This window comes from Pungitius pungitius, chromosome 10 (assembly GCF_949316345.1).
Source record: "Pungitius pungitius chromosome 10, fPunPun2.1, whole genome shotgun sequence".
Taxonomy (NCBI): domain Eukaryota; kingdom Metazoa; phylum Chordata; class Actinopteri; order Perciformes; family Gasterosteidae; genus Pungitius; species Pungitius pungitius.
Window position 1 is genome coordinate 688,770 of NC_084909.1, and position 12,485 is coordinate 701,254.

General features: G+C 45.7%; 2 protein-coding genes across 6 annotated transcripts in view; one reads left to right on the forward strand and one right to left on the reverse strand.

Annotated features, from left to right (window-relative positions):
- lrp1bb (low density lipoprotein receptor-related protein 1Bb) overlaps positions 1-12,485 on the reverse strand; it is a 209,423-nt gene that overhangs the window by 79,063 nt on the left and 117,875 nt on the right. For all 3 annotated transcript variants that reach the window (XM_062565194.1, XM_062565193.1, XM_037487848.2), the window contains exon 31: positions 2,314-2,463. In XM_062565194.1, the coding sequence (XP_062421178.1) occupies positions 2,314-2,463 (150 nt within the window). The remainder of the gene's footprint in view (positions 1-2,313; positions 2,464-12,485) is intronic.
- Positions 3,958-7,651, forward strand: LOC134132832 (uncharacterized). Of its 3 annotated transcripts, none has more exons than XM_062565195.1 (2): positions 3,958-4,269; positions 4,515-7,651. In XM_062565195.1, the coding sequence occupies exon 2, from the start codon at positions 5,032-5,034 to the stop codon at positions 6,223-6,225; it is 1,194 nt and encodes a 397-aa protein (XP_062421179.1). In that variant the 5' UTR covers positions 3,958-4,269; positions 4,515-5,031; the 3' UTR covers positions 6,226-7,651. The 3 variants fall into 3 exon arrangements, with proteins under 3 accessions (XP_062421179.1, XP_062421181.1, XP_062421180.1); XM_062565197.1 differs by having other exon boundaries at positions 3,958-4,137; XM_062565196.1 differs by having other exon boundaries at positions 3,958-4,133.

The window sequence follows — 12,485 nt, forward strand, 5'->3', positions numbered from 1 at the left end:
AGAAAGAAAGAAGAAAGAGGAGATAAAGGAAACATTGGGGTAAACAAGGTGTACGGTCAGCTAATTCACTTAATTGCATATTTCACCATGGAGACAAAACAACAGCATCTGCAGACGGGACATTTCTCTGTAATGGGCAACGCCAACAGACTCTTTGCTTGTCAACAAAGGATGCTCCGGATTGGAAAAGGATGGTGGCTTTCCCCCTGTCCTCCGCTTGCCTCATTTTCCGCTGACCGGATACGTTTTACAAGCAGCTCAATGGAGCGCGGCCTCTTGGTTAAGGACGGAGAACTGGATTCATCAAAGACAAATCACAGGCTAAGAGAACATTTTAAACGTGCTCTTTGCTTGGCAGCAGTGTTTCTATTCATACTTTAATGTTGCACTGTTGAAAGGGTTTGAATTGGTTTAAAATGCTGATGGACCCATACAAGTGAGCTGTGTGGTTTAAAGACTAAATGAGACATATCTGCCAGATGCTTTAAAAAAATCTCTGTATCATTGCTGCTGTGTAATCTGGTAACGGTGGATATCATGAGTTATTCTATGCGTTATTAAACACTAAACTTAACGGTACAAAATGAATATTAATAGCTTCACCTAACTGTGGGCTAAGCCAATCAGCTCATGCCTAGATTCTAAACAAAGGATGTCATATCTCATTAAAGGAAGTCTTATGAGTATAAAATATACTTTCATGCTCAAATGAATCCAAATGTAAAGTTTCAAAGCCACTAGATTGCTATGTTCTATATATAGTAATTCATTCCAATGCGACAAATCTGCTGTCAAACCATTGGGAAATTTCTGTTTTTTAACAAAGTATAATAGCTATACTGTACGGCGCTGTGCGTTCTACCATTCAAAACAATTTCCTCAACATAAGAAAATGTCATTAATTGTGATTGATGAAGACTTGCAAACACCATTTCACTGTTTTGCTGTACCTGCTACTGCGCAGGAACCAAGCCATTAGTCTATGTCACCTCCAGTTTTATCTCTTGCAGTAATGCAGTAATGAAGTCTCCATCTTCCAAATGAGAAACAGTCCTCCATAGTCAAAGTCTCGACTGTGGGAAACGCCTATGAAAATGAAGCAAAAATATGTAGCTTGGGCCCTGAATGACGTTATAAGCTAGCACAGTGTGATTCACACTGCTGTGAATAAAAAGTGTGTTTAAGAACATACTGACAGATATCCACCAAGTATAAAACAAAGGCCTGCCAGTCGTTACACTTTATTTGGTAACCTTTGACATCTCGTAAACTGTAAAGCTTTACGTGACACACACACACAGATATACAGTCACACACAGCAATTGATTTGTTCTAAATGTAATTGCCTCTGAGTGTTTCAACTGTTCACTTAACAATGATTAAAAAGTAGGGCTGTCGATAGATTCAAAAAAATTAACTAATTAATCACACATTTTATGTTTCATTAATCTCGATTAATAAATGTTATTGTTGTTACAATGTTGTTTTTAATGGGTTTTTTTTGAAGACCTTTAGTTGTTTAATTGTTATTTTAACAAAACTCCACCCATTTGATCATCTTGGAGGCAGAATTACACTGGGTGGAACATGTTGAACCAGCAACTCTTCCAGCTAGCTTAGCCTAGCAGCTAGCTTAGCCTAGCAGCTAGCTGAGCATAGCGGTGCTGTAAGTGGTCCGTTTGCCCCTCGCCCCCCTTCTGTTTGACGCGTGTTCTCCACGCCTCTGTTGCTTTTACGTCCAATGCAAAGAGCTCTCTCCGTCTTGCTTTCTCCGATGTAGCTAGCTAGCTTCCGCAAAAAACATTTTGTTGCATTCATCTTGGCCACATTAATCGCATATATTAATGCGTTTATGTTGACAGCCCTATTAAAAAGTTATTCTTCATCCTTTGATAAATGGCTTCCATATATGAAATAGTGTGTGTCCGATTTCATCATTGCTTCAACAAAAGTTTCCCCATGTCTTTCCACGAAAATTGCAGTTAGATTTCGGGAGATTCCTAAATGAAGCTATGAGGTGATGGATTATGTGACACATTGGATTCAACACTGATACCAAAAATCAACACATAATGAACATCCTCCTCCCTTTTCATTACAAAGGGGTTGAGAAAATCCATCATCAATCACTGCTGCGCCGTGTTTTAATTATCCATGCCCCTGCTCCTTTGCACAAAGTGAAGCACAACTCTTGCAAAGCTGACTAAATAGCTTCATTCTGCAGCCACTTAACCGGTTAAACATGTAATCCCTCCACACTCTCTGACTAATCCCCAACGGCAATCTGATGCACTCGTGACAAGCTCCACTCACCCATCACCGCCAGAGCCGTGCCTTTGGCTAACTCCCTCTTCAGAGTCTCCAGCACCTCCAGCCCATTGCCATCCAGATTGCACCTGTTGATAGTGCCATTGGTTGAGCTTATCCAGTAAAGCTTGTTGGCCGTGTGGTCGATCGAGAGACCTGAGAATACAAAGTGAAGCGGGGGACACCAGGTGAGCAATCATTCACTTGGACACAAGCAAGAAGTTCATCACCAGGCCGAAAGAATAAGTAACAAATGGGCAACAGAATCAGAAAATAGTAAATCAGTTGATTGGACATTTCTAGATTTTCATTCAATCTGAGCGATTACAGCAACAAAGACTACAACTGAATTAATTTTCCTTTGTGCTGTCAAGTTCAGTTACACATTGTGACTACTTTCGTAGCAATTAGAGGTGCAGAAGAAATATAGGTTTACTTTGGACTATGCTTCTGCACAGTGCCCTGCGTTACCTTATCATTTGCATACAGTGCAGCTTCTATGCATTTTGCTGAGTTTGTTTATGTGTTAATCGGCACATTTTATATGTAGGAGGGGGGGTGGGGATGTTCACAAGAGATCCAGCTGGTTGCTTTTAAGTCCATTTCCTGACGTCTCCAAAAACACACTGTTGATGGTGGGAAATGAAAGCAATTTCAGTTGTGGACCTGTGGACAACTCTGTGTGTCACACCCTGTGTTGGACTGTGTGGCAGAGTCGCAGTCATTATGCGCCATTCATTTACGCTTGTCCCCAGGTGTACGCCATAATCATAAATGAAGCCAGTGAAATATGGGTGCACCCTGCTATCTGTAATGCTGGCAGGCAGAGGAGAACAGAGAAATAAAGCGAACACAGTAGGCTGCTCGTGTGACAAAGTGGAAGTTTGACTTTGAGCTGTGTGGAAACCGTTACTCAAAATGAGGCTTTTTGCAAAATCAAGCTACAATTGCTCACCTAAGCATGCATGTGGGGAGAGTCCATTTAAATGAGAAAAATATTACGTTTACAGAAATACTAGTCGCATGAACGTAGAACAGTGTTAAACCTCAGTAACTTCATAGTATGCCCAATGCATTTAAGGGATTGTGCTCACAGGTTGAATCGGTGCTGGGCCTGCTAGGCAAGATGTAAAAAAAATAATCATATCAGCGAGAATTCAGTTTCCAAAGCAAGGTTTCATACCTGTAGCTTTAATCTAGGATTATGTACAGTTACTCGATTTACTCTGAATATTGTCCGATATGGATAGAGAGAATTCAGGTCCCCAAGTTGCAATGACACCTCAGCAGAAAAATCTTCCATTGCTTATCTTCCTTTTAGTGCATCACTGCAGAGGTCATCCACAACCATTTCCCAAAGATTCCTACACCTGTCTGCATTACAGGCAGATAGTTAGACAGCACAAGGCTGGTCCTACTCTACAGCTACGAGGATACATTCAGGTGGACAGACATCCTAATCATAGAATTATCACTAGATTTTACAAAGGCGTTTTCTCTTCTTGCCCCTGTTTACATACAATTATACGTATCTGATATTTCGATTTGAGCTTGTCAACAATTTCAATTCTTTTTCCAGTAACAGTTCATTGAAAATTGTTTTTCAAATGAACTCACAATGCGATTGTAACCGGTGGGTTGTTTGTCCCTAATGAGCCGCCGTAGAGGGAATTCCCCCCCAAGCCGGTACGTAGACTTCCGCATTCCATTACATTAGCACTCGTATATAAACACACAGCAGACACCCGTACTGACGCTACATCCCTGTGCCACTTGCGCCAATCGTGGTCCCTGGGGCGGGTATTCCTCTCACTGCTGAAGGCCTGGTAGGTGTGTTTGTGCTCCTCATTTTTTAGTGAATTCTCAGTTCTCCTTTTTGTGTTTTAGACGCTGGCTCAGACTGCTGCGTGTGTAAAGGAGGCGGCCTGCTATGACGTAGCCGCTCTCTTGTAGTCATACTAGGTAATGCCAGTTTACAAGTAGAGAAGGAATATTTATTAAATGTGTTAACTCTTTCTTGTCCTTACAGGCGCTGCGTGCCTTGCAGTTTTTTATTTGGGTCTAATTGGCATTTAATTTAGTTTTTGTTGTTTCTTTACTTAATTTACTTATTTACTATTTACTGTGTTTGTTTGGTGCTTAGTTCATTTTAATATATTGAACCCTGTGATTGGGTACTTGTGCTCATTGTGTCTTTTCCTGCTCAGGGTCTGGTCCGGGCGTGGCTTCTCATGGTGGGGGATTTGGTGATAGAGTTACTCACTGCTGCACCATCACTCCTTTTGAATGCCGTGGTATTTTGCACCTCCCTTCACCACTTGTACATTTTCAGTTTGCCTCTTTTCTTGATTTGGTGTGTGTGTATGAATGTGTGGCACGGAGCGTAGTGAGTGCTCTATTCCAGCCCCTTAGTCCTCCATCGTTGTGGCCGCTACTGGCCAGCCCTGAGTGGCTTTCTCTCTTTCTGCTTAGCATTGGAGCACATATGTTATAATTGGTATTTTTAATGATTATATTTAATACAATGAAATAAAAAACATATATTTTCCTATTTTTAAGTCTCATTTCGCCAAATAAATTTCTCAAAATTGTATAATTTGTGTCTGGTCAATTACTTGTTGCATGCCACCATCATTCTCAGGATCGCGCGCGGTCACAATTGGCGTTGCTGGCAGGATGGCTGGGATGCAATAGTGATTGTACTGACTTGGGCGATTATTCTGTATGTTTTGTATTTTTTTTTTTTTTGTGCTTGTCCAATTAGACCCAAATAGAACTGCATTGGTCATCGAGGAAGCCAGCTGGACCTCCACAACGGCAACGGCTCCTACCGTTCTCCTGTACTTTCCTCACCCCTCAACAATCATGGCCACGGAACAAGAGCTCAGAGACTTGGTCCAGCAGCTCCAGTCTGAAAATGAACGGCTGCTAGCCGCTTCCAATATGAACTCTGGAGCAGCTGCCCAGAGTTGCTCCAATGACTGTCCAGCCCCCCTATCTAATGTCCATTCCAGCAATGGGGAGTCTATGGAACGCCTGCTGTATATTCCCAGAGAACGCAAGTGCCCGCTCTTCAGGGGGACTTCTGGGATACCCATAGAGGACTGGATAGAAGAAATGAGGGCCACACTGAGGACTAGACGACTGACTACTGTAGATCAAGCATATTTTGTATTTGACCATTTGGAGGGTGAGGCTAAAGATGAGATCAGGTACAGAACAAGAACAGAGAGGGAAGATCCAGAAAGAATTATGTCTATTCTGCGGGAGTTGTATGGCTGTGTACGTTCCTATGTGTCCTTGCAAGAATGTTTTTTTTCCAGAAAGCAACAGGAAGGAGAGTCACTGCATGAGTTTTCGCATGCCTTATGTTGTCTTATGGAGAAAGTCGAGCGTTGTGCTCCCAGGAAAATGGCAGACTCCCACATCCTCTTACGCGACCAGTTTGTTGAGCACGTCCTAGATCCTAACCTGCGCAGGGAACTAAAAAGGTTAGTGAGGGAGAAGCCTGAGTGCACGCTGTTGGAGGTTAGAGCTGAGGCCATGAGGTGGGAACGAGAGGGTAGACCAGATGAGCCACGGGGTAGGAGCTTTTCAGTCCCATCCTTCAGCGCTGTTCATTATTCCAGGGCCCGCCCACCTAGCCTAACGGCAAACTCGGAGTTCACAGAGCTGCGACAGCTTCTAGAAAAGCAGCAGGAACAGTTAAATCAACTCACCCAGGGGTTGTTGGCATTGCAGACAGCCCCCCGACCTCCAGTCAGGCGACCTAACACTTTACTGTGCCTTCGCTGTCAAAAACCCGGCCATTTTGCTCGGGAGTGTGATAATGAGCGGTTCATTCCACAGGCTCGGCCTCAGCATGTGGCCGCTACCTCTGCTCTTCAGGAGGCGGGAAACTTCAACCCTCTGGTGTAAGGAGCCAAACATCAGAAGGGGAAGGTAACGGCTCACAGATACAAAGGCCAGGCCCACATCGCCCAATTGACCGCCTTATAGCAGCATGTCCGGAGGTAACTGTTAGCTTAGGGGGAGTAACTGCTAAGCTGCTCCTAGACACTGGCTCAATGGTTACCACCTTGCCAGAGAGTTTCTTTAGGCAGAACTTTAAAGGCACCCCTGAATCCTGTAACTGGCTGGAGCTGACTGCAGCTAATGGCTTTGACATCCCTTATGTAGGTTTTATTGAGATGGACGTGACTGTATTTGGCCAGGTTGTACCGAACCGGGGTATTCTGATTGTTAAGGACCCCCCAGGGACAGGTGAGGTAAGAGGAGTGTTGGGAATGAACATAATAAAAAAATGTTATCAAGTGTTGTTCAGTGGGCATGGCCCTAACCTCTTTGACCTCCCTGAAGTACAGCAGGCATCTGTAGCGTTGCAGCGGGCTTTGTATCATTGCCACTACACTGAGATCACAGATTTGCCACCTACGAGCAGTGTGGCTCGAGTGCGAGGTAGGCGTCCTGTCATTATTCCTGGGGGCTCAATGAAATTGATTGCTGCCACATGCTCTGCTCACTTTAGTCAGTCTACAGGTACAGTCCTGATCGAACCGGTGGATATTGGCCAACCCCTCCCTGAAGGCTTGTTGGTCTCACCTGCAATGGTCACGGTCGAGAAAGGTACAGTTTACATTCCGGTTGTCAATGTAGGGCAAAGAGGGACTGCACTATACCCTCATCACCCGATAGCAACACTAAGCCGAGCAGATGTTATTAGCATGCCAGATGGAATCTCATTCACACAGCCACATAGTATAGGGGCCACAGTCTATTCCCAGGCTGCTTTATCTGACTCTGTTAGGGGCCAGATTGCATCACTAGACCTCGCGTCACTAACTGATACCGACCGGCAACGTGTATTCTCCCTCTTGCTTGAACATGAAAAGGTCTTTGCGTCATATGATTTGGACCTAGGCTGCACCTCCTTAATTACCCATGACATTCCACTAAACGACGATGCCCCAATCAGGCAGAGATACAGGCGCATACCCCCATCTGATTATGATGAAGTTAGGGCACACATTCGTCAATTGTTGGACAACAAAGTCATTCGGGAGAGTTGTAGCCCCTATGCTTCGCCGATCGTGCTTGTCCGAAAAAAAGAGGGCAGCTTAAGACTATGTGTGGACTATAGACTCTTGAACAACAAAACTAGGAAAGATGCTTTCCCACTTCCTAGAATTGAAGAGTCCTTAGATGCCCTCTCGGGCGCAAAATGGTTTTCCACCTTAGATTTAGCTAGCGGCTATCATCAAGTGGCAGTAACTGAGGCAGACAAAGCTAAGACCGCCTTCTGCACCCCATTTGGACTGTTTGAGTTCCAGAGGATGCCATTTGGTCTCTGCAATACCCCTAGTACCTTTCAACGGCTAATGGAGAGGCTGCTAGGGGACCAGAACTGCCAGTCCCTGCTGCTATATTTAGATGACATCATTGTGTTTTCATCCACTGTGGAGGAGCATCTTGACCGCTTGAGGCTGGTTCTCAGTCGCCTCCAAAAAGAGTCACTCAAGGTGAAACTGGGCAAATGTAGTTTCTTCCAGAACAAAGTGGGGTACTTGGGACATGTCGTGTCGGCAGCTGGGGTATCTACGGACCCAAAGAAAATTTCTGCTGTGGAGAAATGGCCTACCCCAAGCACGGTAGCCGAACTCCGCTCGTTTCTGGGGTTTGCGAGTTATTATAGGCGTTTTGTAGAAGGCTTTGCCAGGCTCGCGGCCCCCCTGCACCGGGCTGTAGCACAACTGGCTGGCAAGAAAAACCGCAGAGGTCGAGGTGTGTCCCTGAATGATGCATGGACCCCACAGTGTGACTCCAGCTTTGGAGAGCTTAAAGCCAGGTTGGTGTCCTCTCCGGTGCTAGCATATGCAAATTTTAACCTTCCTTTTATCTTAGAAGTGGATGCCAGCCATGAAGGCCTAGGAGCTGTTCTGTCCCAGGAACAAGATGGCAAGACCCGTCCCATTGCATATGCCAGCCGCAGCCTACTCCCAGCCGAAAAGAACTACAGCTCTATGAAACTGGAGTTTCTTGGCATGAAGTGGGCGATGTCAGAGAAATTCCGTGAGTACCTGCTGAGTAACAAATGTGTAGTGTGGACTGACAATAACCCCCTCAGTCATCTGGGAACGGCCAAGCTGGGGGCTACGGAGCAGCGCTGGGTGGCAGAGCTGGCCGTCTTTGACTATGTGGTGAAGTATCGCCCTGGCCGCACCAACCAGAACGCAGACGCCCTCTCCAGGCAACCTCTAACACACCCCCCAGTTTCATCTCGTCCAGGTACACTAATCCCAGTGGAAATCGACAAGGCAGTACGGCCAGAAAGGGTGGCTGTTCAATCCGCCATCTCTGCCTTGCCGGAACGAACTCCCGGTGACTTGGTAATCATACAGCAAGCAGATCCTCTTATCTCTTTTGTGCATCCCTATGTTCAGCAGCAACGAATGCCAAGCCTGACCGAGCGACAAGACAAGGGTCCTGCGTTGAAAGAGTTACTACGCCAGTGGGACCGGCTGCGCACCCGAGACGGACTATTGTACCGGGCTTATCAACGATCAGATGGAGGGGAGGAGGTCCTACAGCTGGTGTTGCCAGAGAGCCTTCGCGCAGAAGTCTTTGAGCAGTTGCATACACATCACGGTCACCAGGGTATTGAGCGCACAACTGAACTGGTACGGCAGAGATGCTACTGGCCTGGTATGCGGTCAACAATCCGTGACTGGTGCCTGCAGTGTGAACGATGCTGTCTGGCCAAGAGCACAGTGCCACGGGTACGCGCTCCAATGGGTCATCTATTGGCCTCTGGCCCAAATGAAGTCCTGGCAATTGATTTTTCGCTTTTAGAACCAGCTCAGGATGGCAGAGAACAGGTGCTAGTGATGACAGACATTTTCTCAAAGTTTACCCAGGTTGTTCCTACCCGGGACCAGCGTGCCGCCACCGTTGCTGGTGTTCTAGTCAATCACTGGTTTTACAAGTTTGGAGTCCCAGCGAGGTTGCATTCAGACCAAGGCCGCAGTTTTGAGAACGCCATCATATATCAACTTTGTGATTTGTATGGCATTAAAAAGACCAGGACTACACCCTACCACCCGCAGGGGAACGGGCAGTGCGAACGTTTTAACCGGACTTTGCATGATCTTCTTCGAACCCTTTCGGCTGATCAGAAGCGCCACTGGCCACAATATCTTTCCCAACTCTTGTTTAATTACAATACTACTCCGCATCAGTCAACAGGCTATTCCCCTCACCACCTTATGTTTGGCAGAGAGCCCCTGCTCCCCGTGGACTTCATGTTGGGTAAATTCAAGGACCCAATACCCGGGGAATCCAGCCAGTGGATCAGGGAGCACCAACGACGGATGCAGGTGGTTACAGAGAGTGCTAGGGAGCACATGCAGGCGGCTGCTGAACGACGGAAAGGGAGAGCTGACAGGCAAGCGCAGGAGGAAATCTTGCCGGTTGGACAGCATGTTTACATACAGGACCACTCCCACCGAGGAAGATCAAAAATCCAGGACGCATGGGCCCCAGAAGTATTCCTGGTAGTGAAGCCCCCTGAGCCCGGTGGGGTGGTATATGCTGTGGCCCCGCAAGAGAGACAAACTGAGGTACGCCACGTCCATAGAACCATGCTTAAACCTGTGCTTGCTAGGTGGCAATCTCCTAAAACGAGAAGAGGAACATCCCCTGTGACCACCAACAGCGAACCTGAGGAGGAGGGCCTCTGGCTAGCCAGCGACGCTCCAGGCAGACCACTCGCAAAGGAACCTTGCATCGGAACTCCGGTGGAAGCAGAGGTGGATCCACCAGTTCAAGAGAACCAGAGTTGCCCAGTGAACTCTGACCCCCCGTCACTTAGGAGGTCCAGTCGAAGGACCGCTGGCCTGCATTCAAATCCATATAATCTGCCAGCTAGATGTAGGGGCAGAGGCAGGGTAGGGGCTATAACCTCCTAGATACAGTGCTGTCCAACCACCTTCACACATTGCCGATAAGATTGTGGTATTGTCGGGCCGCCAATTCAAGAGCCCCGGGGTGAATGTAACCGGTGGGTTGTTTGTCCCTAATGAGCCGCCGTAGAGGGAATTCCCCCCCAAGCCGGTACGTAGACTTCCGCATTCCATTACATTAGCACTCGTATATAAACACACAGCAGACACCCGTACTGACGCTACATCCCTGTGCCACTTGCGCCAATCGTGGTCCCTGGGGCGGGTATTCCTCTCACTGCTGAAGGCCTGGTAGGTGTGTTTGTGCTCCTCATTTTTTAGTGAATTCTCAGTTCTCCTTTTTGTGTTTTAGACGCTGGCTCAGACTGCTGCGTGTGTAAAGGAGGCGGCCTGCTATGACGTAGCCGCTCTCTTGTAGTCATACTAGGTAATGCCAGTTTACAAGTAGAGAAGGAATATTTATTAAATGTGTTAACTCTTTCTTGTCCTTACAGGCGCTGCGTGCCTTGCAGTTTTTTATTTGGGTCTAATTGGCATTTAATTTAGTTTTTGTTGTTTCTTTACTTAATTTACTTATTTACTATTTACTGTGTTTGTTTGGTGCTTAGTTCATTTTAATATATTGAACCCTGTGATTGGGTACTTGTGCTCATTGTGTCTTTTCCTGCTCAGGGTCTGGTCCGGGCGTGGCTTCTCATGGTGGGGGATTTGGTGATAGAGTTACTCACTGCTGCACCATCACTCCTTTTGAATGCCGTGGTATTTTGCACCTCCCTTCACCACTTGTACATTTTCAGTTTGCCTCTTTTCTTGATTTGGTGTGTGTGTATGAATGTGTGGCACGGAGCGTAGTGAGTGCTCTATTCCAGCCCCTTAGTCCTCCATCGTTGTGGCCGCTACTGGCCAGCCCTGAGTGGCTTTCTCTCTTTCTGCTTAGCATTGGAGCACATATGTTATAATTGGTATTTTTAATGATTATATTTAATACAATGAAATAAAAAACATATATTTTCCTATTTTTAAGTCTCATTTCGCCAAATAAATTTCTCAAAATTGTATAATTTGTGTCTGGTCAATTACTTGTTGCATGCCACCATCATTCTCAGGATCGCGCGCGGTCACACGATGAAATATAGTAAATAAATATATAGGCACAGGTATTATAAACAATGGATGTAACAAGCGCCAAAGTATTGTGCAGGAAAAAAAAAGGACTCTGCTGCAGATCTATATTTGTTTCTTCTCTTGCTCTTCATCTCACCTGACTGTGCTCTTTAAAATAATCACATCTTAATCAAAAAGGTCTCTGTGCATGCAGTAAATAGGTATAGTGTCCAGAGCAGAATGATTTAATGAGAACCTTCAGTTTCTATTTGCAAAAGCACCAGTTATAGTTGGTTATATGCTAATTAAAAACACTATGTGCCAATGAACCCCTCTTAAATGTTAAACATGACCAGGGGGAGGCTACATTATAGGAGCTATGCAGGGCAGGGTTGAGCTTTGCTGTAGATCGTAGAGCAGGTGAACCAGAACCCAAGAGCTCATCATGCAAGGTCGAAGGCAGCCCTCGGGAGATGGAAAAGAGGCACCGTGGGATTGAGTAATGCAAACGTTACATAAGTTAACTTAAAAACATATTTTGGGCTTCACATGAGAGATGAACAGTGTACTCCTGCGTTTGACCTTTTGGGCCGTTCTCTGGGGGGGGGGAGCAAACCAGGCCCATCCATTCGTAGCTATCAAGTGGATATTTGCTTATTTCTATAATGATACTTCTTTCATAGAGCAAGATTCGTATAGAAATGCTTCAACAATCATAACATAAAGGGTTTGATATTTTGGATGAATTTAGCTCCCATGGGAAGAAACCAGAGAAGAGCAACACAAATTGTCTTCTTTTTGTTGTTGCTGAAAACCAATTTAAAATGTACTTATTTCTTTGGGAATCAATTAGCAATGGTGAGAAGTGTACACAAGAAGCATTTTTCCAGCATTGACACGTTTTAGTGTCAAGGTCTTTGACAGCTTTGACCAAGACGTTCTGTGACGTTCCCGGTTGAGATGACAGAGGCGAAGGTCTGATTCTCGTCGAAATGGAGAGAAAATCTCACCAATCTCACTGCTGATTCAATTTTTAACCGTCAGAGCATGTAAAACCACTGAAATAGATACAAACTTAACTTCTACCATAGCAATAACTTTCACGAGAACACCTTC

Bases quoted from the DNA above. Each gene is read 5' to 3' on its own strand.
- LOC134132832 (XM_062565195.1), top strand. From the start codon at position 5,032: ATGTTTTGTATTTTTTTTTTTTTTGTGCTTGTCCAATTAGACCCAAAT.